The 27,911-nt window shown below is 42.5% G+C and overlaps 1 protein-coding gene across 1 annotated transcript; it reads left to right on the top strand.

Moving 5' to 3' along the window:
• The first annotated feature begins 1,389 nt into the window (after positions 1–1,389).
• Positions 1,390–27,438, top strand: isoc1 (isochorismatase domain containing 1). The gene is made up of 5 exons (XM_067983257.1): positions 1,390–1,729; positions 9,459–9,578; positions 15,658–15,861; positions 18,870–18,986; positions 26,900–27,438. The coding sequence occupies exons 1-5, from the start codon at positions 1,481–1,483 to the stop codon at positions 27,044–27,046; spliced, it is 837 nt and encodes a 278-aa protein (XP_067839358.1). The 5' UTR covers positions 1,390–1,480; the 3' UTR covers positions 27,047–27,438.
• Positions 27,439–27,911: the final 473 nt, after the last annotated feature.

The raw sequence follows: 27,911 nt of genomic DNA, 5'->3' as shown, positions 1-27,911 counted from the left end.
CACCACATCCACTGCATTTCCCCCATCCACCATATCTGTCACCTCCTCAAAGAACTCTATTAGATATGTCAAGCACGATCTTCCTTTCTGAAATCCATGTTGGCTGCTTCTAATTATTTTCTCTTCATCTAGATATTTAGTAATTTCATCTTTAATGAAAGATTCCAAAATTTTCCCTAACACAGATGTTAAGCTAACTGGCCTGTAATTATCCGTGTTAGCTCTGCCTCCCTTATCCTAGATACTTTGTGCACAAGGCCAAGTTTCATTTAATAGAAAACCCATGCTTATCTGTGGAAGTTGACTTATGCGTTGAGCATGAATAAAAAAAATCTGGAGAGAACTCGAAGTAAGTTGAAGAACATAATCCTGCAATGCAGCTGGGCATGTGCATTGGCTATCTACGGACTGAGCTTGATGCAGGTCAAAGGGAACCTCACATGGACATCCCAAGAACACAGTTGGCTGAAGACATTTTTAATTAAATGTTTACTCCATCTAAAATCATATAAAATAAAGAAATCCCTGTGCTTACCATGTGGTATCCCTTTTTTATTATAATAAAGCATTTTTAAATAACTAATAGAATCTTTTAATAAGGGATTATAAATTATCCTTAAAAGAAAATTGTGTTGTTGCAGGGAATTCTGACTGCTGCACTACTTTGAACCTTGAATTCCTGAAAGAGAGTGGGCTACATACCAATTGTGCACAACTAGCCATACTACTTCAAGGATCAGGTATTCCAGTACTGCGTGTAAGGATAAGAGTTGCTGCAGAGTCTGTAAGCATCCATTCCCATCAATATCTTGCTGGAAGGACATTACTGCCAAACAGCAAAGAGAGCAGGTTAATGCAATGGGACACTGCGAAGCAACAAAAAAAAATGTGATGGAAACTTTCTGGAAAATAAAGGAAGCATTTTAAGTGTACTGAGCTGTAAGTCGGTATTGGGATCACCTGCATCCTTGGTTTGAACTGTTAAATCAATCACATAAGATGCAGAGCATTGCTCAGTCTGCCAAATAATTCTCAGTCTGCTAATAAAAAAAAATCCGTCTGCTTATAGAAAAAAACATTCTGTCTGTTTATAAAAAAAATCTCAGTCTGTTTATGAGCAAAATTCTCAGTCTCCTTATAATTGCAAACTTGGTGATACTCCTGGTGACTTCTTCAAGGTGGTCCAAGTAGCCAACTTATCTCTGTTGGTCCTGTACAAAGGCAAGAAAGGGAGACCAAAATCTTAAACTTTTCAGTATATTTACGTTGAAAATAAAACATTTTTCAAAGCAAACAGCACAACTGGGAACTGCACCCTTACTGAGTGAGTAAGGGGAGGAGCGGCGCCGCACCAGGCTCCTCCTCTCCCGCCCGCTGTTCCACTCGGGCTGCAGTCCTGTGCCGATAGTGAGAACTGGGTGTGCAATGCTCCGGTGTCCGGGTTAAAGTTGAGAGGGAGGATTATTGCGGGTCTAGCAACATGGCGGAGCCTCAGGTGCCGGTTCTGTTCTGCTTCTCGGCGTTTTCCAGACCCTCCACCGTGCCGGCGGGCTCGGGTTACGAGGTGCTGATCCAGAAGTTTTTGTCGCTGTACGGCGACCTGATCGACGTGCACCGAAAGTTCGTGATCCAGCAACACTCGGTGGATTGGGGCGAGTACATCGACCTGCCCAAAGGATTTGTAGTCCATGAGAGGTGCAAACTCCGGCTGGTGTCTCTGCAAGTGCCGGTGAGTTCTTGGGGCTTTAAGCTCATTCAAAACGCCGCAGCACCAACTATAAATCCCAGCCCTGGAGGAGCGCCGTGTTCATCGGGCAAAACTGCACATCTACTCAGATCTCGTAGGTTCAACTGTGTGCGGTGCGAGCGCAGGATTAGCGGCAGCACCATGTATGTTGGTGAAAGGTGTTTGCAATACTACAGTGAGGTGTATATATAGATATATAATTGTGTGTGGATGTATGTGTAACAAGTATTGATACTACTTGTATCAACAGGTTTAGTGGATGTTGCAGTCTGAACCTTTGCGATGTAGCAAAAAAAGCGCGGCTGTGTGTCCAAAGTCACACACTGTTCATTGATCTCCCCGTGAAGTAGAGGCTTTGAGCAGCAACTAATGCAGTTATAGTATTTTGGAAGAATTTCTTTTGTGTGTGAAGTCTATGGAGCTTATTTCGGTGCGCCTTCGGTATCTTGTAAATGCAGCATTGAAATGCTAGCCTTTTTAATTACATTTTTTTAAAAATCCAAATGGATGTGCTAGTTGTTCTGTCGAATTTTTTGGTTAAAACAAATGCTCTAAATGATCAAATTAAATAAAATATATTGTGTCATGTCCATACTTATACTGCTCCTCATTTGACTGGTCTTAAATCTGATGCTTCAGCCTCTACACAAAGGAATAAATGAGTGGTGCCAGATTATGGTGGTACAATTTATTGCTAACACATAAAGTTCAAATGGACCAAATGATTCTACATTCATATGCATAATATATAAAAGGATAGAATCGCTAATATTGTAGCCCTATCGCGAACAATACACCAATTAAAATATAATTTTATTTTAACAATTATTATTTAAAAATTTTTTCAAGGATCATCCCAGGGGTCCAACATCATCCACAGATGAGCCGGTTACTGGCTTCAAATCCCTTGCTTTCTGACTTTCAGAGAGATCAAAGGAACAGTATGCAGCAACATTTTGGAGCTGCAAGGACGAGTGTTGCTGGTTTCTGACCAATGTGATCAGAAGATTAATGATAGAGCCAGCATTCTCCTCCAATTGTGCCCAAGAAAATTGTATGGTACACACAATATTGTTATGCTACTGTTCTGGATGATATCACACTGCACAGTGACATCAACATTTTAAATGACCTGTTGTATCACCCCAGTGTGACCCTCTTGTACTCTGGTAATGGTGCAGTGAATGACCAGCAAGTCCACTGTGTTTGATATTCTCTTGTATCTTTTTTGGTGGACTCTTCCACTTGTATGGTGCAATTCGGGGATAGCTCCCATGGAAAACCCTGCCACAGATGTGAAGACCTTCTGTGGCTCAACAACGTAATGTGAGATCTGCATACATGCTTTATTGTCTTTGGAGGTCATGATAAGCTCCCCCTCTCGCCAGGTTTCTATCTCATCATCTGGTGTGATTCCAGAGAACAAGATGTGGAATAATCATATGTGAACATTTGAAAGAATGAATGTATTAACTTTTGATTCTGCAAAGATTGTAGCATTTACAATACAATGGTCCAGGAACAAAGGTGACCAATACTTAATTGATTTGTTCCAAGCACAGCAAGTGATTATGGACACAGGCAGTATATAATGAGGATTTTGTTTATAACAACAATATTGGTAAGCTATTACAAAAGACTTTGAGAAGATTCCTATGGTAGTTCTTATTCATTAGTAAACTTAAAAAGAGATACATAACAGTCACCAGATTTTGCGGATGTGCTGCTTTTCACACCCAGAAGATCAAATATATTGGCGGTAATTTTTTTGTTTGAGGGGAGAGAAACATAATAAACTGTCAACAATGTCGAAAGATAAACATTTTTATATTGCTTCAAACCACATGCTTTAAATAATTATTGTGCTTTCTGCATTCATAGTAACTTGATTTTTTTCCAACTATAACTATCCAGGCCTTCATATAGCCAGCTTTTGTAGACATAGCTACTTTTTGCTTCCAATTAACAAATCTTTGAATTTCATATGTTGTTTCATCAATGCAAATAATTCAGTCTTATAGCATGCACCTTTCCTTTAGTTGACATTTCCCCCCAAAATATTATAGGCCACGTGCACACATTGTGAACTGCCACATTTCTGTTTTCAGAATAATAAACATGAATATTTTGAACTAATTTCCCATTGAAAGGCTAACCTTGCACCTGGTGGTAAGTTAAGAAGCAATGGATCGGAGTATTTGGCTGCTTGGGAGTAGATGTATGCAATTATTTGTCATAGTGCTTTCAAGTCCAGTGATCCAAACGTAAGATCAATAATTTTTTATATATATATACACTTTTCCCTAATTGTAATTATGTAAAAATAACAGGAAGATTTCATCTTTGCCATTTTGCAAAATCGGAATAGTAAGTATAAAAAGAAAGTATTTATGATTTTGCTACAAAAGGCAGATGGAGGAAGCCCTTCTCCATCAAGTGATTATCACTTGTGTTACTTAACTTTTAATAATCTGGGAGATAGATGAGAGAAAATGCTGTAGGCCATTCCAGATATCTCCTCTCTGCATGCAGCTGAGAAAGGTGCATAGAACTGAATCTCATGAGACAAAAATTATGAGAATCAGGGAAATCATATGAGGGCAAGCTCATTAACATTTATTAAAAATATGAAAGAAAAATTGAATTTCAAATCTGGTATCGTCAAGGAAAATTCATCTAAAAACACATCAGTGATGTATTGATGGTACAAAAGGGTACTTTGGTGCTAATACTGTCAAACTGCATTTTCATTTAACTAATAAAGTGCCTTAAGCTTTTTTTTGCTACTCCTCAGGGTGAAGGATGCAAGTGCTGGGGAATGAAACATTTTGCAATTTGAGGCACTCAACGTGAACGACTTACATAGAATTGCATAGAATGTACAGCACAGAAACAGGCCATTTGGCCCAACAGGTCCATGTCGGTGTTTATGCTCCACACGAGCCTCCTCCCATGCTTCTTCATCTAACCCCATCAACATATCCTTCTATTCCTTTCTCCCTCATGTATTTTCTAGCTTCCCCTTAAATGCATCTATACGAGTTGCTTCAACTACTCCTTGTGATAGCGAGTTCTACATTGTAACCACTCTCGGGTAAAGAAGTTTCTCCTGAATTCCCTATTAGATTTATTAGTGACTATCTTATATTTATGGCCCTAGTTCTGGGCTCCCTCTCAAATGGAAACATCTTTTCTATGTCTACCCAATCAAACCCATTCATAATCTTAAAAGATTTCTATCAGGTCACCCCTCAGTCTTTTTTCTAGAGAAAAGAGCCCCAGCCTGTTCAATCTTTTCTGATAGGTATAACCTCTCAGTTCTGATATCATCCTAGTAAATCTTTTTTGCACCTTCTTCAGTTCTTCTCAACCAGTCTGCAGCCTTTGACACAGTTGACCACACCATCCTCCTCCAACGCCTCTCCTCCGTCATCCAGCTAAGTGGGACTGTGCTCACCTGGTTCCATTCTTATCTATCCATTCGTAGCCAGAGGATCGATAGCTTCTCTTCCTGCTCCTGCACGGTTATCTCTGGAGTCCCCCAGGGATCTATCCTTGGCCCCCTCCTATTTCTCATTTAGATGCTGCTCCGAAAACACATCAGATTCCACGTGTATGTTGATGACACCCAGCTCCAGCTCTACCTCACCACCACCTCTCTCAACCCCTCCACTGTCTCTGATTTGTCACTGCTTGTCAGGCATCCTGTACTGGATGAGCAAAAATTTCCTCCAACTAAATATTGGGAAGACCGAAGCCATTGTTTTTGGTCTCCGCCGCAAACTAAGTTCCCTAGCCACCGACTCCATCCCTCTCCCTGGCCACTGTCTGAGGTTGAACCAGACTATTCGCAACCTCGGTGCCCTGTTTGACCCTGAGATGAGCTTCTGACCACATATCTGCTCCATCACCAAGACTGCCTACTTCCACCTCCATAACATTGGCTGTCTCTGCCACTGCCTCAGCTTATCTGCTGCTGAAACCCTCATCCATGCCTTGACTATTCCAATGCTCATCTGGCTGGCCTCCCATCTTCCACCCTCTATAAACTTGAGCTGATCCAAAACTCTGCTGCCCGTATCATAACTCGCACCAAGTCACGTTCACCCATCACCCCGTGCTCGCTAACGTACATTGGCTCCCGGTCCGGGAATGCCTCGATTTTTAAAACTCTCATCCTTGTTTTGAAATCTCTCCATGGCCTTGCCCCTCCCTATCTCTTGTCACATCCTCCAGCCCTACAATCCCCTGAGATCTCTGCGCTCTTCCAATTCTTGCCTCTTGCACATTCCCGATTTTAATCGCTCCAACATTGGTGGCCATGCCTTCAGTTGCGTGAGCCCTAAGCTCTGGTATTCCCTCCCTAAACCTCTCTGTCTCTCTATACCTCTCTCCTTTAAGATGCTCCTTAAACCTTCCCTCTTTGACCAAGCCTGTCCTAATATCTTCTTATGTGGTTCGGTGTCAAATTTTGTTTGATAACGCTCCTGTGATGTGTTTTGGGAGGTTTTACTATGTTAAAGGCGCTATTTTTTAAATATTTGTTCATGGGATGTGGGTGTCGTTGGCGAGGCTGGCATTTATTGCCCATCCCTAATTGCCCTTGAGAAGGTGGTGGTGAGCCGCCTATCTAAATGCACATTGTTGTTGTTGCCTCTATATCCTGTTTATAATATGGAGACCAGAACTGTTCACAATACTCCAAGTGTGGCCTAACTAAGGTTGTATATAAATTTAACATTACTTCTCTGATTTTCAACTCTATCTCTCTAGGAATGAACCCCAGTGCTTTGTTTGCTTTTTTATGACTTTATTAACCTGCGTTGCTGCTTTTATGATTTGTGTATCTATACGCCCAGCTCCCTCTGTTCCTCTTATTTTCCAAGGAGCATGTGGCTTCCTTATACTTCCTACCAAAATGTACCACCTCACTAATGATTACAGATCAGCAGCAGATAAAGCTGCCCTAATTTTGCCCCAGCAATGTGCAGTACCTGCAACCTCAGAAGAACAAACCCAACTGCATTTCCAAAAGGTGATAAAATAAGGCTGCCCAAACTAATTTCACAAAGTTCCTTTGCAGCCAGTAGAGAGAGGAGACTTTCATCCAAACAGTTTGATCTGAACACATCTCCATGTCCCAGAAGATGAAAGAATCTGTATCACTCAATATCCTAGCTTGAAAATGATGTTACAGTAACACTGTGTTTAGGAGTCTGCAAATTCATTTTAAATGAGTACAGTACTGAATCCGTTGGTTAGGACTGAACTTAGTGGGATCAAAGCTGTATTCACAGTTGGAAAGAATTTGAATATTCATGGTTAAAAAGAAAAAAAAAAGCTGTAAATGCTGACCCAGAAAAGTATTGTCTGCTGGTGCTGTGAATCGTAAGCAAGATGCTTCTGATTCTTAGCCATTAACCCTTTAAATATATTGAGCATGAGCTATCAGAAGTATTCAGTTTACTCAATGTTCCGCATTCTCCTGAGGTGTTTAATGTCCTGAACTGACACGGTGAGAATTTCTGTACCTAGCTGGCTGATTATGATGATTATAACTGGTATTTCCATCGCAGCACAGGAAGCCATTCAGCCCATCGTGCCTGTGCCGGCTCTTTGAAAGAGCTATCGAATTAGTCCCTTTCCCCTGCTCTTTCCCCATAGCCTTGTAAATGTTTTCCCTTCAAGTATTTATCCAATTCCCTTTTGAAAGTTACTATTGAATCTGTTTCCACTATCCTTGCAGGCAGTGCATTCCAGACCATTTCAATTCGCTGCTTTTAAAAAAAAATGTTTCCTCATGTCATTTCTGGCTTTTTTGCTGATCATCTTAAATCTGTGTCCTCTGGTTACCGACCCGTCTGCCACTGGAAACAGTTTCTTCTTGTTTACTCTATCAAAACCGTTAATGATTTTGAACACTTCTATCAAATCTTCCCTTAACTTTCTCTGTTCTAAGGAGAAAAACCCCAGCTTTTCCAGTCTCTCCACATAACTGAGGTCCCTCATCCCTGGCACCATTCTACTAAATCTCTCCTGCACCTTCTCTAAGGCCTTGACATTCTTCCTAAAGTGTGGTGCTCAGAATTGAACACAATACTCCAGCTCAGGCCTCACCTGTGTTTTATAAAGGTTTAGCATAACTTCCTTGCTTTTGTATTCTATGCCTCTATTAATAAAGCCCAGGACCCCATATGCTTTTTTAACAGCCTTGTCAGCATGTCCTGCCACCTTCAAGTACCCCAGGTCTCTCTGTTCCTGCACCCCCTTTAAAATTGTACCATTTAGTTTATGTTGCCTCTCCTCATTCTTCCTACCAAAATGCATCACACTGCACATCTCTGTTAAATTTCATCTGCCATGTGTCTGCCCATTTCACCAGTCTGCCTCTGTCCTCCTGAAGTCTGTTACTATCCTCCACATTGATTACTACATTCCTGAGTTTTGTGTCATCTGCAAACTTTGAAATTATACCCTCTATACCCAAGTCAGGTCATTAATATATATCAGAAAGAGCAGTGATCCTAATACTGATCCCTGAGGAGTACCACTGTATACTTCTCTCCAGTCTGAAAAACAAACGTTCATCACTACTCTCTGCTTTCTGTCCCTTAGCCAATTTTGTATCCATACTGCCACTGTCGCTTTAATCCCATGGGCTTTAATTTTGCTAACAAGTCTATTATGTGGTACTTTATCAGATGCCTTTTGAAAGTCCATATATACAACATCAACGGCACTACCCTCATCAACCCTCTCCGTTACTTCATCAAAGAACTCAATCAAGTTAGTCAAACATGATTTTCTTTTAACAAATCGTGCTGACTTTCATTTATTAGCCCATACTTTTCCAAGTGCCAATTTATTTTGTCCCGGATTATTGCCTCTAAAAGTTTCCCCACCACCAACGTTATGCTGACTGTCCTGTAATTGATGGGTTTATCTCTCCCCTTTTTTTGAACAGGGGTGTAACATTTGCAATCTTCCAGTCCTCCAGCACCATCCCCATATCTAAGGAGGATTGGAAGCTGGTGGCCAGAGCATCCGCAATTTCCGTCCTTACTTCCCTCAGTAACCTAGAATGCATCCCATCTGGACCGGGTGACTTTTCTACTTTGAGTACTGCCAATCTTTTAAGTACTTCCTCTTTATTTTCTTCCTATCCAATATCGCTACTACCTCCTCCTTTATTGTTACTTTGGCAGCAGCATCTTCTCTAGTGAAGACGGATGTGAAATATTAATTTATTACCTCTGCCTCCACAAGAAGATCTCCTTTTCTGTCCCTAATCGGTCCCACGCTTCCTTTGACTACCCCTTTACTATTTCTATGTTTTTTGGATTCTATGGCTTTTGGATTCCCTTTTATGTTAGCTGCTAATCTATTCTCATACTCTCTCTTCGCCCCTCTCATTCCCTTTTTTAGATCTCCTCTGTACTTTCTGTATTCAGCCTGGTTCTCTACTGTATTATGAACCTTGCATTTGTCATAAGCCTCCTTTTTCTGTTTCATTTTAATCTTTATATCTTTAGTCATCCAGGGAGCTCTGACTTTGGATGCCCTTCCTTTCCCCCTTGTAGGGATCTGTCTAGTCTGTACCTGAACCAACTCCTCCTTGAAGGTCTGTTGCATGTCTAATGCTTGTTATCTTGAACACAGAAAAATAGAATGCCCAACTGTGACATGATACTTTTTGTTATTGTTTTACCAGATGACTTCACTTGGAAACCTTGTACCTTCCAGCACTGTGTTTTTCTGTTGTGATATGCAGGAAAGGTTCAGACCTGCAATCAAGTATTTTGGAGATATCATAAGTGTAGGCCAAAGGCTGGTGAGTTTTCTCAAGTTTATTATTGTTCATTCTGAAACTTAATCCAGCACTACTGCATTGCAACACAATGCGAAAAATCCATTTACCCTTTGTTCAGAATTTTATTCACAGTCAGTAATACCTTGACAATGTAATATTCTTTCCGTTTAAAATTTAAAAGTTGTTCTGTTGGTTTAAATAATGTTATGCATTTTTTGTTTTCTTAAAATGGGTTGTTTGGGTGCAGGTTTTCATTCTAGGTTATCTGATCACTTATCTCATTGCTGTTTGTGGGATCTTGTGCGCAAATTGGCTGCTGCGTTTCCTAAATTACAACATTGACTGCAATTCAAGAAGTACTTCATTAGTTGTGAAACGCTTTGGGGCATCCTGAGGTCATGAAAGGTGCTATACAAATGCAGGTTCATTTTCTTTTCTTTCTTTCTGTTACTCAGATGTGTAATGAATCTTGTCTTTTTGGATCCATCTAGCATTGTATGAAAGGAATATTTGTGATGTTTCACCAGAATGGCAGTTTCTGCATTCATGTTTTTTTAACTTTCACTGCATGGAGGATTTTCAAGTGCGTTACTGCGTTCTTGTGGTATCCCAACAAACACTCATATTTGTGGGACAGGTTTTAGTCATTTATTTATTTCTTTTGTATGAATACATCAGAAATATAATCTTGTGGTAATTTCCTTGGAGAGTATTCATTAATAATATATAATAATTAGCTGCCTCCCAGTCTTTAGTGGCAGCAAGAATGGAAAAAAGTTGCTACCTGTCGAGTTCAACTGGGATTATAGTTTATGGCTGGTGTAATTCTGATGCACTAACCTAGATTTTCTGATCAGTTGGGTTTAACCAATAGAAAAAAGGGATGGAGATCTGTCAGTGCTGGATCTCTTCCCATTTAACACGACGTCTAAATTTTCCATGAAATTTTTGAGTTTCTCGGGAGTTTACTGGTGTATGTGGGAATGATGTCCCAATTTCATCATTGTGTCATGTATGCAATTTTCGGTGATAATGCCAGCATAGCGCTGATTCGTCTACTCACTCATTCAACATTGGAGTCCAGGGATGCTGGTGAATGGATTTTAACTGCCATATATGAATATAGGTAGGAGTATTTTGAGACTATTTCTGTAAACTTTTCCCTATTTCCACTTGGGTGTTCAGGGGCTTTTGTGCCAATATTGTGTCTTTATCAAGGTACACAGTACAATGAGCTTCTCATAGTAATCCCCCTTTAATTTGGTATAACGAAGAAGATCTCATAAAGAAGACCTTCTAACTTGGAAATCTGCCCACTGCATTCACAGTTCTGTCTATATCTTCCTCATGCCTTCCACAGATATATCTTTACCTACAATGAGGGTTTCTGCTGTTGAAACTCTCATCCATGCCTTTGTTACCTCTAGACTTGACTATTCCAATGCTGTTCTGGCCGGCCTCCCACCTTGCATCCTCCGTAAACTTGAGCTCATCCAAAACTCTGCTGCCCATATCCTAACTCGCACCAAATCCCGTTCACCCATCATCCCAGTGCTCGCTGACCTACATTGGCTCCTGGTCTGGCAACGTCTCGATTTTAAAATTCTCATCCTTGTTTTCAAATCCCTCCAAGGCCTCGCCCCTTTCTATCTCTATAACCTCGTTCAGCCCTACAGCCCTCCAAGATCTCTGCGCTATTCCGATTCTGGCCTCTTGCGCATTCCTGATTTTCTTCGCTCCACCATTGGCGGCTGTGCCTTCAGCTACCAAGGCCCTAAGCTCTGGAATTCCCTTCCTCAACCTCTCTACCTCTCTCTCCTCTTTTAAGATATTCCTTAAAGCCTACCTCTTTGACCAAGCTTTTCATCACCTGTCCTAATATCTCCTCATGTGGCTTGGTGTTAAATTTTGTTAATCGTTCTTATGAAACATCGTAGAACGTTTTACGATGTTAAAGGAGCTTTATAAATGCAAGTTATTGTTGTACAGTGCCATAAATCCCCCACTCAACTCCCAAATCTCCCATTCTTAGCACCTGCTCAAACACACAACGTTAGTGCAACAAACTTTTTAATAACTCTACATGTGATGTGTGTGCGTGCCTGCTTCGTCTAGGTGCTACCTCAGTGGCAGGGATACTTGTGGTGGTTGGCTGCTGTGTGTCCATAAGCACCCCATGAGTTTGAGGTGGCACTTTCCTCCTCCCACCCCCAGCCAGCTGCTTTGTCTTGACTTGTACCAGCTGCAGGACCTTCCACAACTGCAGGCGTGGCCTGGCTCTGCACATTTTCTGGTATATGTCCAGGCATGGGAGAGAGCTGGCACAAGGGTCTGGATGTGTTACTATCTTGAGACAGTACCGTTATTCCTGCCCCTGCTGCTGAGTACTGCCAATGATTGGCATGACAGCAGACCCGATGGCACATTGAAATCACTGAATATCTGCTTCATGGTTCTCTATCATCAATCCCCAGAGATATGTTTGTTCCACTTGGCACCCTTGTCTCTCTCAGTTCTTGTAAAAAAATTCCAGTGGCCCCAGATATTGTGAACCACCAAGGAACCTTGCTGCATTCAGAATGGGAAAACCACCATGCCACCTTCTTTAAGTTGCTGCAGGCCTTCATATCCTGCAGCAGCACCAGATATCCTGCCCAACTGCAGGTGAGCTCCTAGTCACAGGAGTTTTCACCTACATTATGTTGATTAGGCTAGCCTCAAAAATGTACCAGAAGTTGATGCACTAAAGGTCGGGCTTGCACTCTGCCTATGCCTGACTTCTGGTCAAGGATAGGTCTGACCAGAAAATCTACACTATTGTGCCAGTGATAGATTATAAACCAAACAGGAAGTGTTTTGCTTTTTCTTTTTGTTTGTATCTTAAATGACATGATAAATGATGGGATAAAAATAAAAATGTGTGCAAAATTAAACACAAAGCTTTAGTGCTTTTCAATCTCATTTTGAAATTGATGATCTGATCAAAAACAAGTTTTTTTAAAGGTACTTTAACACATGTTGAAGTAGTTTAGTTTCTGTAAAGTCAAATTTGTGACGAACAGGCTGTTTTGAAAATGTTGCTTTTATTAAAGCGGCCTCTGTTACACAGTCGGGTGATAGCAGCCTTTTGACACGTTCTGTCACGTAGAGTAACAGGTGATGTAGCATGCTGCAGCACTTTCGTCCCTTTCAACTAAATGCAAGTCATTGCAGGATGTGAATTCCTGTCAGTGATCTTGCTTTGGTGAATTTTTGATATTGACCTGGACATTAGGAGAAGGCACCAAGCCCATTATCTCTATCATACAGATAAAGAAGGAAATTCAGAGGATAACTCGGCTCTGACTGCTCCCACACCTTCTTAGTAATTGGTTACAGAATGATACTGGTAAACAGGGTAGAAGAAGAGAAGCATTATATATTAGTCGTAATATTGGTGTTTCATTTATGCTTTTCAATATCTGTTTATCTAAATTATATATTGAATTCGGTACATGGAGCAGTCATTTCTTTGAAAGCTTAATATGCTGGGAATTTCCTCGGGAATTTGCCGCTGTAATTTGGCAGAGGCTTGGCAGAAATTCGTTTACGTGGTAAATGGTATTTCTGCCATAGTTACAGAGGTGGAGGGGGCAAAGTCCTGGGGAAATTGCTGGTGATAATATGGCCCCAATAATTATGGGGAGGGAGCGGGAGCCCGTCTGCAGCCGGAAAACACGGAAATACCGGGAAGGTGGAGATCCTGCCGAACTTACAGCAGGACCTCATTAGAATTTTTTTAACTCTGTTTCCCACCAGGCAGCCAGCCAGATTGAAGGCTGGCCGGCTGCCGGGCGGGAAAGCCTGCGTTAGAAGGCCACAGCCGGGGATGGTCTCCGGCAATTGGAGAAGGTTGGGGGTTGGGGGTTGTGGGGGGAGAGGGGACCCGAAGCGCGGCAGCGAGGACGTGGGGAGAGATCACGGGGGGTGGTCTGAAGATTGGGGCGGGGGTTCGGCTGATCGTGGAGAGGTAGAGATTGCATTAGAAGGTTTGCTTGAGGGACCAGTGGAAGCACTGCTGCTCCTCCTGGCCCACAAGCAGTGCTGGAAAAGCACTTACTTGCTGGATCTGGCAGCTCCTGCCTCCCTTCAGCTGCAGGTTTTTCTGAGCCCTGGGAAACCTGGTCCACAGCCGTTAAATTCAGATGGCTGCCAAAATCTGAGGAACAGAGCCTCGTTTAAATATTGTATTCACTGACTCGCCTCTCCAGATCGGGTTACTCGGACGACCCCAAATCCATCGCGGTTAAACCAGAAGTCGGCGGTTGAGGTCGGTTTTCACATTTTTACCAATTTAACCCCACCACGTGACCTTCTCGCCTGTCGTGGAGGGGTTAAAATTACCGCCTATGTGTCTGGAATACCTGTTGCTCCTGTAGGTAGTGGCATGATAAGTTTTTTCAATGTTAAAGGCATCTAGCTGGATGATACATAATTGCTGCAATGTTATAGTGAGAGTATATCATCCTGTGATTGCCCATAAAATGCTTTCTGAAAATTCTTTTCATCCTCCAATGTGGCATTATTTGCATGATGTATGTTTTGTGAGATTGTAACACATTTGAGTTGATGGATTTTTTTTTGAAAATTGATTTGCAGACTATTTATTCAAAGCATAAAAACTCTAAACCCACATTACACAATAGACTAATTAGTGGTCACATTATTTCCAGTGAGAACCAAATAACCAAGGAATATGGTGTACCTTGCCTGTCATTTTTTTAAACGAGTGTCTTTAAGCTAATCAACCTTATCTAACATATGATTTAAAAAAGACCCACAGGACACAAATCTTTGAAGGTGGCAGGCCAAGCTGATGAGGCTGTTCAAAAGCATGCGGGATCCTGGGTTTTATAAATAGAAGCATGGAGTACAAAAGCAAGGAAGTTATGCTAAACCTTTATAAATCACTGGTTAGGTCTCAGCTGGAGTATTGTGTCCAATTCTGGGAACCACACTTTAGGAAGGATGTCAAGGCCTTAGAGAGGGTGCAGAGGAGATTTACTAGAGTTATACCAAGGATGAGGGACTTCAGTTATGTGGAGAGACTAGAGAAACTGGGATTATTCTCCTTCGAACAGAGAAGGTTAAGGGAAGATTTAATGGAGGTGTTCAATATTATGATGGGGTTTGATCGAGTAAATAAGGAGAAATTGTTTCCACTAGTAGGAGGGTTGGTAACCAAAGGACACAGGTTTAAGATAACTGGCAGAAGAACCAGAGGGGAAATGAGAATTTTTTTATGCAGCAAGTTGTCATGATCTGGAATGCACTGCCTGAAAGAGTGGTGGAAGCAGATTCAATAATTAATTTCAAGAGGGCATTGGATATATACTTGAAAAGGAAATATTTGCAGGGCTATGGGGAAAGAGCAAGGGTGTGGTTATAATTGGATAGCTTTTTCAAAGAGCCGGCACAGGCACGATGGGCTGAATAGCCGCCTTCTGTGCTGTATGATTCCATATCGTTTAGATGCAGCTATTGACTGTAAACAAAATGTACATATATGCAAGAGTGATCGAAACATAGCAGTTAATTTAGCTTGTCCCAAAGTTTAAAAAAAAAGTACAATGCACTACTTTGTTTCTCTGCTAAGTACTTATTCAGTACCTTCGTGAATTTGCCAACACTATCTGCCTCCATTTCCTTCCTGGCTGGTCTGTTCCAAATATAAACTATTTGTTCACCTGCCCTCTTCTGAGCCTCAGTCCATTCCCCCTTGTAGAGTTTTATTGTTATGCTAAAACATATTAGAATTCAAGTTATCTGTATCCTTTTAATCATAACTGACGAATGACAAATTCCTCAGTGCTGCCCACTTGTTGGGATATTAATAGATCTTTAACATTTATGTTTAATAGTTCTGTCACAGTTTCTGCTTCACATAAAGAAGTCGTCTTTTCTAAAGTGTTTTTCATGGTATGTAGAGTACCCTTTCTACTTCTAGGGCGTGGGTGTATTCAGTAATGTGTGATGTATAGCAGTATTACTAAACAGTGTTGAAAGAAATGTTTTTGTGTTATCTACTCATTTTTTAACATTATTTTGAATACACTTCCAGCTTCAGGGTGCCCACATTTTGGGAATTCCTGTTATTGTCACTGAACAATATCCAAAAGGACTTGGGAGTACTGTAGCAGAAATTGATGTAACAACAGCCAAGCTGGTCCACCCTAAAACTAAATTTTCAATGGTTGTACCAGAGGTGGAAGCAACTCTTAATGAAATCCCAGGAGTTCAAAGTGTTGTGTTGTTTGGAGTTGAGGTATGTAGATATCTGGTTTTATGTGCATTTATCTTGCCATATAATTTCTTTGTGCTAAGAATACTGACCTCTGATTTTGGAGATACATGATTAACATATATTTTCTTTCCTAATTCCTTCCTCTTTTTTTTGAGATAAGCATCTTCTGCTATTTGTAGTCTGGTCTGGATGAGATTAAAACCACATGGTGTACTGAATCTTAAAAACAACCTGTGGTTCAGAGGGAGTGTGTGCTTTCATTCTTTTTCTTAAAAATCAACTCTTGGCTCTTTGTTCCTTCATGTCATGTATCATTTTCTTATCAAGAGCAGCAGATGACCTGTTTCCAAGACTCTGGCCAATGTTATGTTTTAAAGTCCCTAGGTGGCATTCAAGTTCAGGCTGGGATTAATCCATCTGTATCTCTCAATGTACCGACTGAGATTGAGATTGTTTTCTTCTTGACTGATTGTTTGCTCTCCTTCGCCAAGGGGTAGGAAAGCAAATTGTAATGCAGCCCCGACTGAGATCAGCTTACCAAACACAGATTAACGATCGAACCTGGGACTCTCCTGGGTGGCTCCCTTGGCCACTAGGTTATCGGGGGAGCTGAATACTAGCTTTGTATGATCTTTCAATTGACCATGTAAAAATCCTACCAAACTATGCAACCCATGAGCAGTTGAACGGGGTTCAAGTTTTCTTGCGCCTTTCTGTTAAATCAAATACAATCGTGAGTTTTATTACAAATAGAAACACAGGAGAAAAACCATTATTCACAGTCCAGTTGTAGGTCAGAAATATCACAGGCAAAACCTTGCACAAGACATGGCTTCACTACACAGCCCACTAATGTCTCTCTTGTTATTTGTATTTCATCTCTTTTTTTCTTGGTGAATAAAAGTACATTGTTTTTTTCTTGCCTTCTTTTGTTACTTGTCTTCATTTTCTTACCTAGAGTATTGCTGTACCAAACATGTAAGACTAAAATTTAGGGAGTTTTTAAATACACTTTATATTCCTTTATCTTTCCTGTCTGTCCGTTCATCACTGGGGAAGTGATAATTCATTTTAACTTAACAGCTTTTTAAAGGTGGCATAATAAGTAAGTCTGCACTGGGGAAGGAATTGTTTTTGTTTATGATCGCTATCTAGCATGTGTGGGAATTGCGAAAGACAGCATTGAGTGTGACGGTGATGCTTCCACAGTCGAACAGCTTGTCAAATTCGCATATGGTCAGTTGAGCAAGGTACTGAAGGGCTGCTGTCACCAATGGAACCATGTGTTACTGACTAGGATTGGAGGGGAGAAAATTGAAAGCAAAGACAAAAAGCTTTTGAACGAAAAGATTGCACTTTTGAAAGAACAATTGTATTTTAGGGTTATTCAGTGGAAGCTCAAACTGCTGAATATAAAACATTCTAACATTCTTCAGTTATGTTTAAAATAACATACAACTTATGCAGTCAGAAGAATTGCGGGACCTCTTGTCCCTTTACCAGACTTTTCAGCTTCCACATGTACACTGATGACACTCACCTCTACCTCTCCACCTCTCTCTCGATCGCTCCACTGCTTCTGTGTTGTCAGACTGCTTGTGATATCCAGTGTTGAATAGTTAAACATTGGGAAGACTGAAGCCATTGTCTTCGACCTCTGCTACAAACTCTGTTCCCTCGCCACTAATTGCACCCCCTCCCTAGCCACTGTCTCAGGCTGAACCAAACTATTTGTAGTCTTCTGAGTTGAGCTTTCAAATCAATACACTCACCAGCACAAAGACCCCCTACATCTGCCTCAGTAACATGGCCCACCTCCACCCCTGCCTCAGCCCATCTGCCATTGAAACCCTCATCCATGTCTTTGTTAGCTCGACTATTCGACTTTCCTAGCCGGCCTCCCATCTTCTACCCTGTGTAAACTTCAGCTCATCCAAAACTGCCTTTATACCCATATCCTGTACCAGACCAAGATCTGCTCACCCATCACCCCGATCCTCACTGATCTACATTGGCTCCCACTCCCCCAAAGCCTCAAATTTAAATTCTCTTTCTTGTGTTTAAATCCCTTCATGAGCTTGCTCCTTCCTATCTCTGTAACCTCCTCCAGCTCCACAATCTGCCAAACTATCCTTTCCTCCGTTTCTGGCTTTTTGTGCGCCCCCCCCCCCACTTCCTTTGCCCCACCATTGACGGCTATGCTTTCAGCTATCTAGGCCACACGCTCTGGAATTCCTTCCCTAAACCCCTCTCCTCCTTTAAGGCGCTCTTTAAAACCCACCTCTATGACCGAGCGTTTGGTCACCCCTCTTAATATCTTTGTCCCAGTGTCCATTTTTGTCTGATAATGCCTCTTTGAATTGTCTTGGGACGTTTTTCTCCGTCAAGGGTTCTATATAAATGCAAGTTGTTATTGTTCTGTTCTTTAGCGGCTGCAGGAAATCTTTACTGTGTCAGCGGACGTAAAATGACAGAATTGGGTGAAAGAAAACCTAGCCGCTCCACAGGCTGGAATTATCAGAGCCCATCAACCAGGCCATCACTAGGGAATCCAGTGCCACTGCAAGAAATTCAGTGGCAAAGGACTTTGCAGCTTTCACAAAAGGCATCACAGTTATGAAGACAAACCTGCTGTGTCTCCTGGTGTGTTCTGAATCATCACAAGTCTTACTACTACTGGCACCTGCAGGAGACGACCTGGGAATTATACCTTTGCAGCCACTGAATTAGACTTAAGCAATTTTTTCACTCAGATTTATGCCGTGTTTAGTTCAAATAATGGCTACTGCACCTAAAGATGAAAAATCTACTCTATGAATTTTGTTTTCACAATCATTAAGAACCAGATTGAGAGTACTGAATGCATATAATTGATGGTTCTTCACTTTGCTGGATTTAATTTTTTATCTTTGAGCACAAATAGGAATTTCTGTCCTGTGATTGTTCTTATCTAATCTGCAAATCTCAACAAAATTTAGATTGACAGCTGCTTAAAAAATGTTAGTAATTCTCTTGTTTCTTTCTGATAGACTCATGTCTGCGTACAACAGACCGCCCTGGATCTGATCGGAAGAGGCCTTGAAGTGCATATTGTAGCTGATGCAACTTCTTCAAGAAGCATGATGGACAGAATGTTTGCTTTGGAGGTAGGAGTTTGAATTTTTTAAAAAATTATTATTTTTAAACAAATTGTCTTAAAGAGGGTCTTATTATCAGAGCCCCTTTTAGGCTTTCACAACAGTTGCTGCTAACTGCAGTCCGATGCACTGTGGTAGAGCCTCCATGTCACTGTGCACCCACAAATCAGAGGACATAGACGTGATCGCAGCAGTCGTATCCTGAAAGCCTGTCCTAATCTTGTCTCATTTCGGCAGACGCATCAGAAATTATGCCCAATGATATGGCAAGCCTGCAGTCCAAGGGCTGAATGGCAGCAATTTAAGCTCTGATTGCAGCTTTTCTGGCAAGGGGCTGTGCTGCAGATGGTACCTGAAATTGGCTTTTCAACACTGTTTGCAGGTTCTGTATGCTGACCCTCGACACCTTGCTCGTGCGGTTGCTGGATTACTCCATACATGGCACTTTTTGTTGGAAGTCTCTAGACAGATCACCTAATGATCCAAACAATCTTGTGTGCTCAAATAGCACTTTTCTCTCGAAAGCTGGACCACGGAGATCTGGTTTCCTGACCTCACCAGCTTGGGGGGTTGCAACGTCACCCTTCGGCGAGGGGCTTCTTGCTCCTTTTCCTCCACATGCTTCTACTTCTACCCACCCATGCTCTGTGGCTCACTGCTTGTGCTGCCCTTCTGCTCAATATCTAAACCTTGTTGGGTGGATGTGTCTGAGCTGATCAGTGCATAAGGTATCTGCTGTGATGGGGTGCTGGGTGTGCTGTTGCTACATCACGAGGTTTGCTTGCTGGTGAGTCCCAGGAAAGGTCAGCTCTGGAAGCCTGAGAAGATCCTGCAAAGACATAAAAAGGACAGTGTTATAACACGGAACTGAGAATGGTAGTCCTTAACTGGCATAAGCAAACACATGATATGCTACAGCTGCTCCTGGAAAAATTGTGTGACAATCCTTCTGATAGGATGTTAAATTGGAGTGTTCAGGAAGTAGCCTTGGGATATAAACGCTGCACTGGGATTCGCCTTCTTGGTCCTCCATCTCCAGCCAGGTCCTGGCTGCAGTAATCTGGATTGAAATGGTTGTCTCCTCAAAAGGGGTGAGGGCCTTGATGAAGGCTTTCCCATCTCTTGTTGCAGAGAGCTCTCTGTGATTTTGCAATGCTTTCTCCTGCAAGATGAAACAGAGATGATGCTTACTACAGAGTGTACAGTGTTAGTTAACAAGTGCTGCTGGATGCCTGCCACTTCCAGTATGTATTACCCAAATTGCTCTGGCACAACACCTGCACTGGAACATCCATCTTATACTAGCCATCTTTGCATTGATATGCATCTTTTTTTTTTATTCATTCATGGGATGTGGGCATTGCTGCCGAGGCCAGCATTTATTGCCCATCCCTAATTACCCTTGAGAAGGTGGTGGTGAGCCGCCTCCTTGAACCGCTGCAGTCCGTGTGGTGAAGGTTCTCCCACAGTGCTGTTAGGAAGGGAGTTCCAGGATTTTGACCCAACGACGATGAAGGAACGGCGATATATTTTCAAGTCGGGATGGTGTGTAACTTGGAGGAGAACGTGCAGGTGGGTGTTGTTCCCATGTGCTTGCTGCCCTTGTCCTTCTAGGTGGTAGAGGTCGCGGGTTTGGGAGGTGCTGTCGAAGAAGCCTTGGCGAGTTGCTGCAGTACATCCTGTGGATGGTACACACTGCAGCCACAGTGCGCCGGTGGTGAAGGGAATGAATGTTTAGGGTGGTGGATGGGGTGCCAATCAAGCGGGCTGCTTTGTCCTGGATGGTGTCGAGCTTCTTGAGTGTTGGAGCTGCACTCATCCAGGCAAGTGGAGAGTATTCCATCACACTCCTGGCTTGTGCCTTGTAGATGGTGGAAAGGCTTTGGAGAGTCAGGAGGTGAGTCACTCGCCGCAGAATACCCAGCAATCATCAGCGAACATCCCCACCTGCAGCCACTTCGGGGGTAATTTTAACCCCCAAGAATGGGTGGTTTGGGGGCAGGTGGGAGGTTGAAGTAGCAGCTTTTTGGATCACGACTGCATCCCGGCTCCAACGCACCCACTGCTGGATTTAACCCAGGCGCGTTCGGATACATGCGCACAACAGAAACCTGGAAGTTCTGTCGCCGCTTAAAGCCAGCGGGCCGATATTTAAAGGGCCAATTCAGGTAGTTGAAACACTTTAGGTATTTTACTTATTGTGGATTCTGCAACAGAAACAGATTTAACTTCTCCTGAACGTGTCTCCCGTGGCTTCTGCAACGCGCCTTTGAAACAGAGGTGAGTTGCAGCCAAAGCTCATTTGGCCCTTTAAACCAGTGATTGACACATCTCAATAAAAGGTGAGGTATTGCAGCTGGGCACTCAGTTCTCTCAGACAAATGTTTGGCTGGAAGTTCTTTGTGTTTAGACTTAGATTTCTTTGTTGAGACTGAGATTTCTTGTGTTCAGACAAATTTACTTACATTTTTGAGCCTGTCAAACTGACAAGATCAGGATGAGGTGGCAGGGGGGAGCACAATGGATCCATGGTACATCTGAGGAGGAGGAAAACGAAGATAGGGAACCCGTCACCAGAGCAGCCGTGCACATTGCTGCCCGTGAGCCCAGGGATTCCCTCCTCTCTAACAGGTTCTCATAATGAGATGTGCAAATTGAAGACTTTGAACTACTCAGGCCGCCAGGAACAACCACCACCACCTCTCCCTTTGAACAAACCAGTCCTTCAACCACGCATACACCCAGTGCACATGTGCCCAATGGGTGGTATCATGTCGTGGCATTCATGATGAAGCACATGAAAGGGTGAATTCACAAAAGGGACTCAATAATGGCCAAGATGTGACAGTGGTGGTGATAATGATTAAATTTAATGTGCCGTATCACCAAAAAATTATCAACATGACAACTTGTCAAACACCCTTGTGCATTCCCTTGGTGAATTACAATTACTTAACCTTTCTCTTTCTACTGCTTCTACATGGTGCATCTCCTGTGGCTTCAGCAGAGGTAGTGGCAGGTTGCTCAGGCCCCTGCTCTGACTGATGAGATGCTCTCGGCCTACGTCCTCCAGGTTTTGGAGCCCGTGAGGGCCCTGCCAAAGACCGCTCGACCTGTGCAGGGGCAGACTCGGCCATCGGGAGAGGAGGCAGCATTGCAGGTACTGGTTGAGGGGGGCGCAATGGGTGAGACATCAGGGGGCTTTGAGTGGAGTCCCCACTTCCATGTCCCCTTTTGCTATCATCCCTCTCCCGGGCTATGGCCACATCACTCCCACCACTCTGCTGGCCAACAGGTTGGTGAGATGATGTGCCGCATTGTAAAGCCCCCAGCTAACATATCTGCCTGCCTGTTTATGGCGGCAGACCTGTTGGCATCCAGAGTCCACATGGCCATTGCCATGACCTGCATGGACTCATTTGAGAGCCGTGTTTGAAGCTCAATGGAGCTACCAATCTCTCCATTGCAGACATTCTTGCAATTACCTGCGCCACCAATCCACTAACGATGGAGTTGGAATCCTCTATCCTCTCCGCTATTCTAGAGAGTGTGCGTGGTACTTTTTCCATTATCTCGCAAAGTTGCTGCTGTACCTCTATCATTCTCCTTCTCAACGATGGCCCCCAGGATTCAGCATCTATGTCCAGCTGAGCAGAGCTTGGAGAGGAGCGTGCCCCCCGACTTGGACTTCCCACAGCTGCCCCTGCCACCAGTGTCTGCTCGTGCTCACTTGTGAGTGGTGAATCACCAGGTAACAACCCAACTAACTGTCCAGCAGGACCCACCAAAGTGCAATAGCTGTATGTCCTATGGCGCTGCACCTTCTGAAGAAATAAGCTCCTCTGAGGAATCGCTTTCTTCCGCTTCTGCTGATTCCTCATTAAGGCCCTGGAAGATAACCGAGAGCGATATTAATGATTCATTGTAAGAGTGACAATCTTTCCAATGAACATTGAGGTCATGTGTGTGAAATATGTTAAAGTTCTGTCACCAACCATCTGCAGGTTCCCAGTCTCTCCATCTCCAATGGATAGGCATGCAACTGTCCCATTTATTTCCATGGCCTCCTCCTCCACATCTGTCACCTCCATTATCTGGTGGGCCACCTCCAATTCTGTTCCTCTCCTTGCGCTTTGCGCTCTCTTCTCCTACAAGGAGAGAAAGAACAGACCTGTGAGTAACTGAAGGTGACGTACTCATTGCTTTGGGTGAGGCTGACCATGAAAGAGATGCATCAGAGGGTGACTGTCAGACAGAGACATCACACTGGATCAGAATTGGGGTGAGTGGCAGTGGTGGGTGAATAAATGGGCAGTTGAGGAAGTGTGTAGAAAGTGAAGGATGGCTGCTGCTGCTGACATTTAAGTGGGTGTGAGGAGTTATCTGATGGGGTAGGCATGCCAGCACAGAATGACGGGGGTTGAGGGGGGTTGTTGAACAACACAGGACGTGGGAGTATCAGCAACTGTACTCCCTTTTCCTGACCTGGTTAAGTCATTAAAATGCTTCTTGCACTGAACCCAAGACCTGGGCACTGTGCTCCTACTGCTCACCTCTTCTGCCACCTACAGCCAAGCATTTTTGGTTACAGAGCCAGGTCTCTTCTTGCCATCCATTGGAAACATTACCTCCCTCCTGGCTTTCACTGCAGCCAGCAGTACATTCAGGGAGGTGGCATTTAATCTCGGGGCAGCCTTTTTTTTCCTGGACTCCATTTCTCCTTCAAAATCCATTCTTGGACTGGCCCTTTAAATAGTGGGCTTGGAGATGCGAAACCCGGAAGCAAAGATAATTGACTGCAATTAAGTTGCGATTGCGTATTTAAACAGGCACACTTAACTTCCAGGTTCCCCACCCCAAATCCACCCACTGAGTTCCCGTCTTCAAGTTAAAATCATGCCCTTTGGATCACTGAGACAGTATGACCTCAGTCTTCACAAAATAACATTTCTGCTGTTTGAAAATGAACTATCTGCAGTGATATTTATGGTACGTTCAATTTACAGTTAGTCACAACTACACTTCCATAACAAATATTTTAGATGTAAAAAAGATAACCAAATATTATGTCATAAATATATTTTTTCGGTCTTTCATAATGAAGCCTGGCTTGTGTACTATGACTGAATTGTAATTCTGTGTGTTGCATGCACACAGATATATAGGCCTAGATTTTCTTCTCTTACCCACCCCAGATCGGGTGAAGTTTACTAAAATGTTCCTGTCCTAAATTTCTCTCCCTGCAAGGAAAGCCACTGGTCGCCACCTCCCTGCCCATGGCATGTAAATGAACATGAGGAGACAAGCTGCCCAATTTGCCTTATTGCCACAACTAATACGGCCAACCCCCCAGTGACCACCAGGAAAGGGTGGTGGTAGTCTTTGGCTAGTGACGGCAAACCCCCTAATTTGTTGGTTGAAGGGAGATGACCTAGTAGTGGTTTTCTTTCCCACCATAATGGCCTGTTGATGGCCTCTGTCCAGTCAAGGCCTTTAGATAAGTAAAATTGTTGACGTCTTTGGGAGCACTTCTGCCCCTTTTAATTTTGTCTCCCGAATTATCACCACATTTACTTCTTCAGCAGCAGAGGGTTCCATTCTGATGGTGGAGATCCTGGCGGGCGCTCACCCCGCCATATTGAATGATGCTCAAAGAAGAAACTGGACTGAGGTCACAACGGAGTTGGGGCAGCAGGCCCAAAACTCCTGGTTTGGATCCAGAAAAATCCAGCCTATAATTACTCTTAACTTTTATTATTTGTGCTGCACGTTCAAGAAAAGTGTAAGATTTGCCCAGCGTGGGAGTAATCTTCTGAGTTCGTGCTCTCAGTGAGTAGTCTCATTCGCAGGTGTGCGTATCAGAAATTCAGGCAGGTGCTGCACGGGATTTTCTGACCATTAATTTTAAATGGTTGGAACATTGTATGAAGTGCGTGACTGAAATTCTGACTCACTGTCAGTGGGTGAGAATGAGATTTCCTGCCAGTCAGAAAATTTACCTTCGTATCTCGGTTATTGTATTTAATGGAGGGAATCAGAAATGGAAAAAAAAAATGGGAGGCCCCCGTTACTTTATTGTAACCGAATCACGCTGGCTCCCAAGTTAAATGGTCAAAGGTCTGAATCCCAGCATTAGCTGACTTGTTGAGATGCATCTCATTTTGTCTGCTTTCTCTCTTTCAAGGTTTCTTGCTGGGGTGTTTAAAACTGTAGATGTATCTGATAAAGTCAAGTATGGACTTTCCTTTAGAAAAAGAGTGGCTGGATTATTCCTGCTTCACAAAAGTCCATTTACTTTTGGTCATTCACAGTATGGTGTTGAAATAAATGCCAAATCATCCTCAAGTTTATGATAGTATCCCTTCCGAGCTGAAGAATAAAAAATAACAGCAAACAGCAGCAATGGGATAGGGCTATAAAAGAGAAGAATTAGAATTTTAAATAAAAACAATCTTGCATATAATTGTTTAAACCAGCCTCCGAATACATATTTATGATTCAGCAGTCAGTCGCTGTTTCTTCAGGCTTGTAGATTGGGACTGATTTCCCCCTGCACTCCAACTACAGAAATGCCTGACTTAATGTTTCAAAATTGTAATATTTTAATAATTTGTCACAGTGCTAATTTAAATTTCGATTAGTGACTCCTTGACTCATTAAATCTAAATATATTTTAAAATTGATACTTCAGGAAGGAACTGAATTAAAATGTGTTCCTATTACTAATGCTAAAGCGAAGGGCTGCATGCCAGAGTTGCTAACATTTGTTTGTATTAATATTTATAGTGTCACTGAGGCAGCAAGCTGGAAATTTTAGCTAGCTGTATGATATGTTTGAAGTATACTGTTGTTAGTGCTGTACCTACTCTCATCTTTAATTTTAATCCCTGCTAATGAGATTTTAAAGATGATATACAAATCTTCTAAAGGGAGATGAAAGCTATTTTACATAACAACATGGGAGTTACAATTGGCCAGACTAAATAAGAACTGATTTACTAACAATATTGTCTTCTGGAACCATAATTTTTGCGCACTTGAAGTATAAACAGAATAATCAGTGGTAAATCTACAGCCATTAAAAACCGAAGCTGGGCCTCACCTAATCACAGTTTCTTGATTTGTGTTCTCTTCTCTCCTTTTCAACACTGGTGTACAGACATTCGATAACATAAATCCTGGACCTTCCTACCTAACAGCACTGTGGGAAAACCTTCACCATACAGACTGCAGCGGTTCAAGAAGGCGGCTCACCACCACCTTCTCAAGGGCAATTAGGGATGGGCAATAAATGCTGGCCTTGCCAGCGACGCCCACATCCCATGAACGCATATATATATATATATATATATATATATATTAAAAAAATGCAAGTTGTCATTGACAAACAGAGGGAAATTTGATGATCTCTGAAAGCCTCAGGATTTCATTGGATAAATGCCACGTATGGTTTAACACTGAGTCACCCAGGACTAAACGTTCCCAAATTCAATCCTTGATCTATGCTGGGCTATCTGATCTCAGCCTGGTCAGCAGTCTGGATGTTAAATTTGGTCTCAGAATTCCTTGTCTAGGGAGGGGGAAAAACAGCCATGATTCCTGTACCCGAGTACTGTCCAATGACCTCTGCTGGAAAGTGTGCGGGTGTGACTGTTGAGTGTGGACAGGATTGAGCATAGCTTTGAAGCCCTCAAGGTAGAATAGTCTAGGCTCACATGAAGAAAAGTCTCTTGCATGAGGTCCTGGAGGGTGGCTGGGGTCTGTGAAACTGTACCCTAGCAAGGGTTAGCGCCTTCTGGAGAGGAGAGGAGAAAATTGATGGTGGGGGAGGGACCCAAAAGAGACAGCTGGATTTGTTCGCACTATTATCACCACCGAACTGTATTTGAAACTTTTATTTCATCTTTCATTTCTTTTTATAGCGCCTAGCCCGTACTGGGATTATAATTACTACTAGCGAGGCCGTACTGCTGCAACTGGTAGCTGACAAGGATCATCCCCATTTCAAGCAAGTTCAAAACCTCACCAAGGCAAGTGCGCCAGAGTCAGGGCTCCTTTCCAAAGTCTAAACAAGTAAAGGCAAAAAAAGAGTCCAGTTACAATAAGGAGTCATCTGAAAGCACTGGAAACGCAAAAGTATTGGCATCACACAAGAACATCAGGAATAAGTGCTTAAAATTGTTCGGGTACCAGTATGGTTTTTTTTAGTCACATTTTGCTGTCCGGTTGTTATGGTTGCAGTCTTTGAATACTGTACATACAATGTGTTGAGGAGTGGTATTTCTGGAAGGGTTAACAGGTGCCTATTTATTTAAGTAAGAATTAATTGATTGTATAACAACTTCTGGAATAGATTCTCATGGTTTTGATTACTCGTGCACATTGTAGCTGCAACTGCATTTTGTTCTGTAGAATCATTTTTGTAAATCATTGCAATCAATAAACTGCTTTAAAAATACAATGTATTATATTGTGCAGCTTATACTGAAAGTGACATTTTTTTTGTATGAATGGAGGAGGCCTAACTTCCAGTAAATATCAGCCTAAAGTCCCAAGACACTAGTATAAAATGCAATTGAATCCAATTATGTAAAGTAGGTTGGGCTGGACAAATTTAAATGTCAATAGGATCAAAATTATTTTGGAGAGCAGAACCAATTCCAAACTTCTATTCTCCAGTACCAAGCATATTCTCCTTTGTTCTCTGCCTTCTGCTCACTCCCTCCTCTCCTCACATTTAGAATGTGCGGAACTTATGGACTTAATTGTAGCCAAAATTGAGACTCCATGGAGTCTCAATTTTGGCTACAATTAAGTCCATAAGTTCCGCACATTGAGACTCCATAATTAAGCTCCTTCCGCCCTTCCTGACTCCATTCCCTTGCTTCGTCCCTACTTGCTCTCACCAAACTCATCTTGTCCATAAAGCTTGCC

The sequence above is a fragment of the Heptranchias perlo genome, chromosome 4 (assembly GCF_035084215.1).
Source record: "Heptranchias perlo isolate sHepPer1 chromosome 4, sHepPer1.hap1, whole genome shotgun sequence".
Classification (NCBI taxonomy): Eukaryota; Metazoa; Chordata; class Chondrichthyes; order Hexanchiformes; family Hexanchidae; genus Heptranchias; species Heptranchias perlo.
Note: the sequence above shows the minus strand (reverse complement) of the source record. Positions and strands in the feature narration are given on the sequence as shown.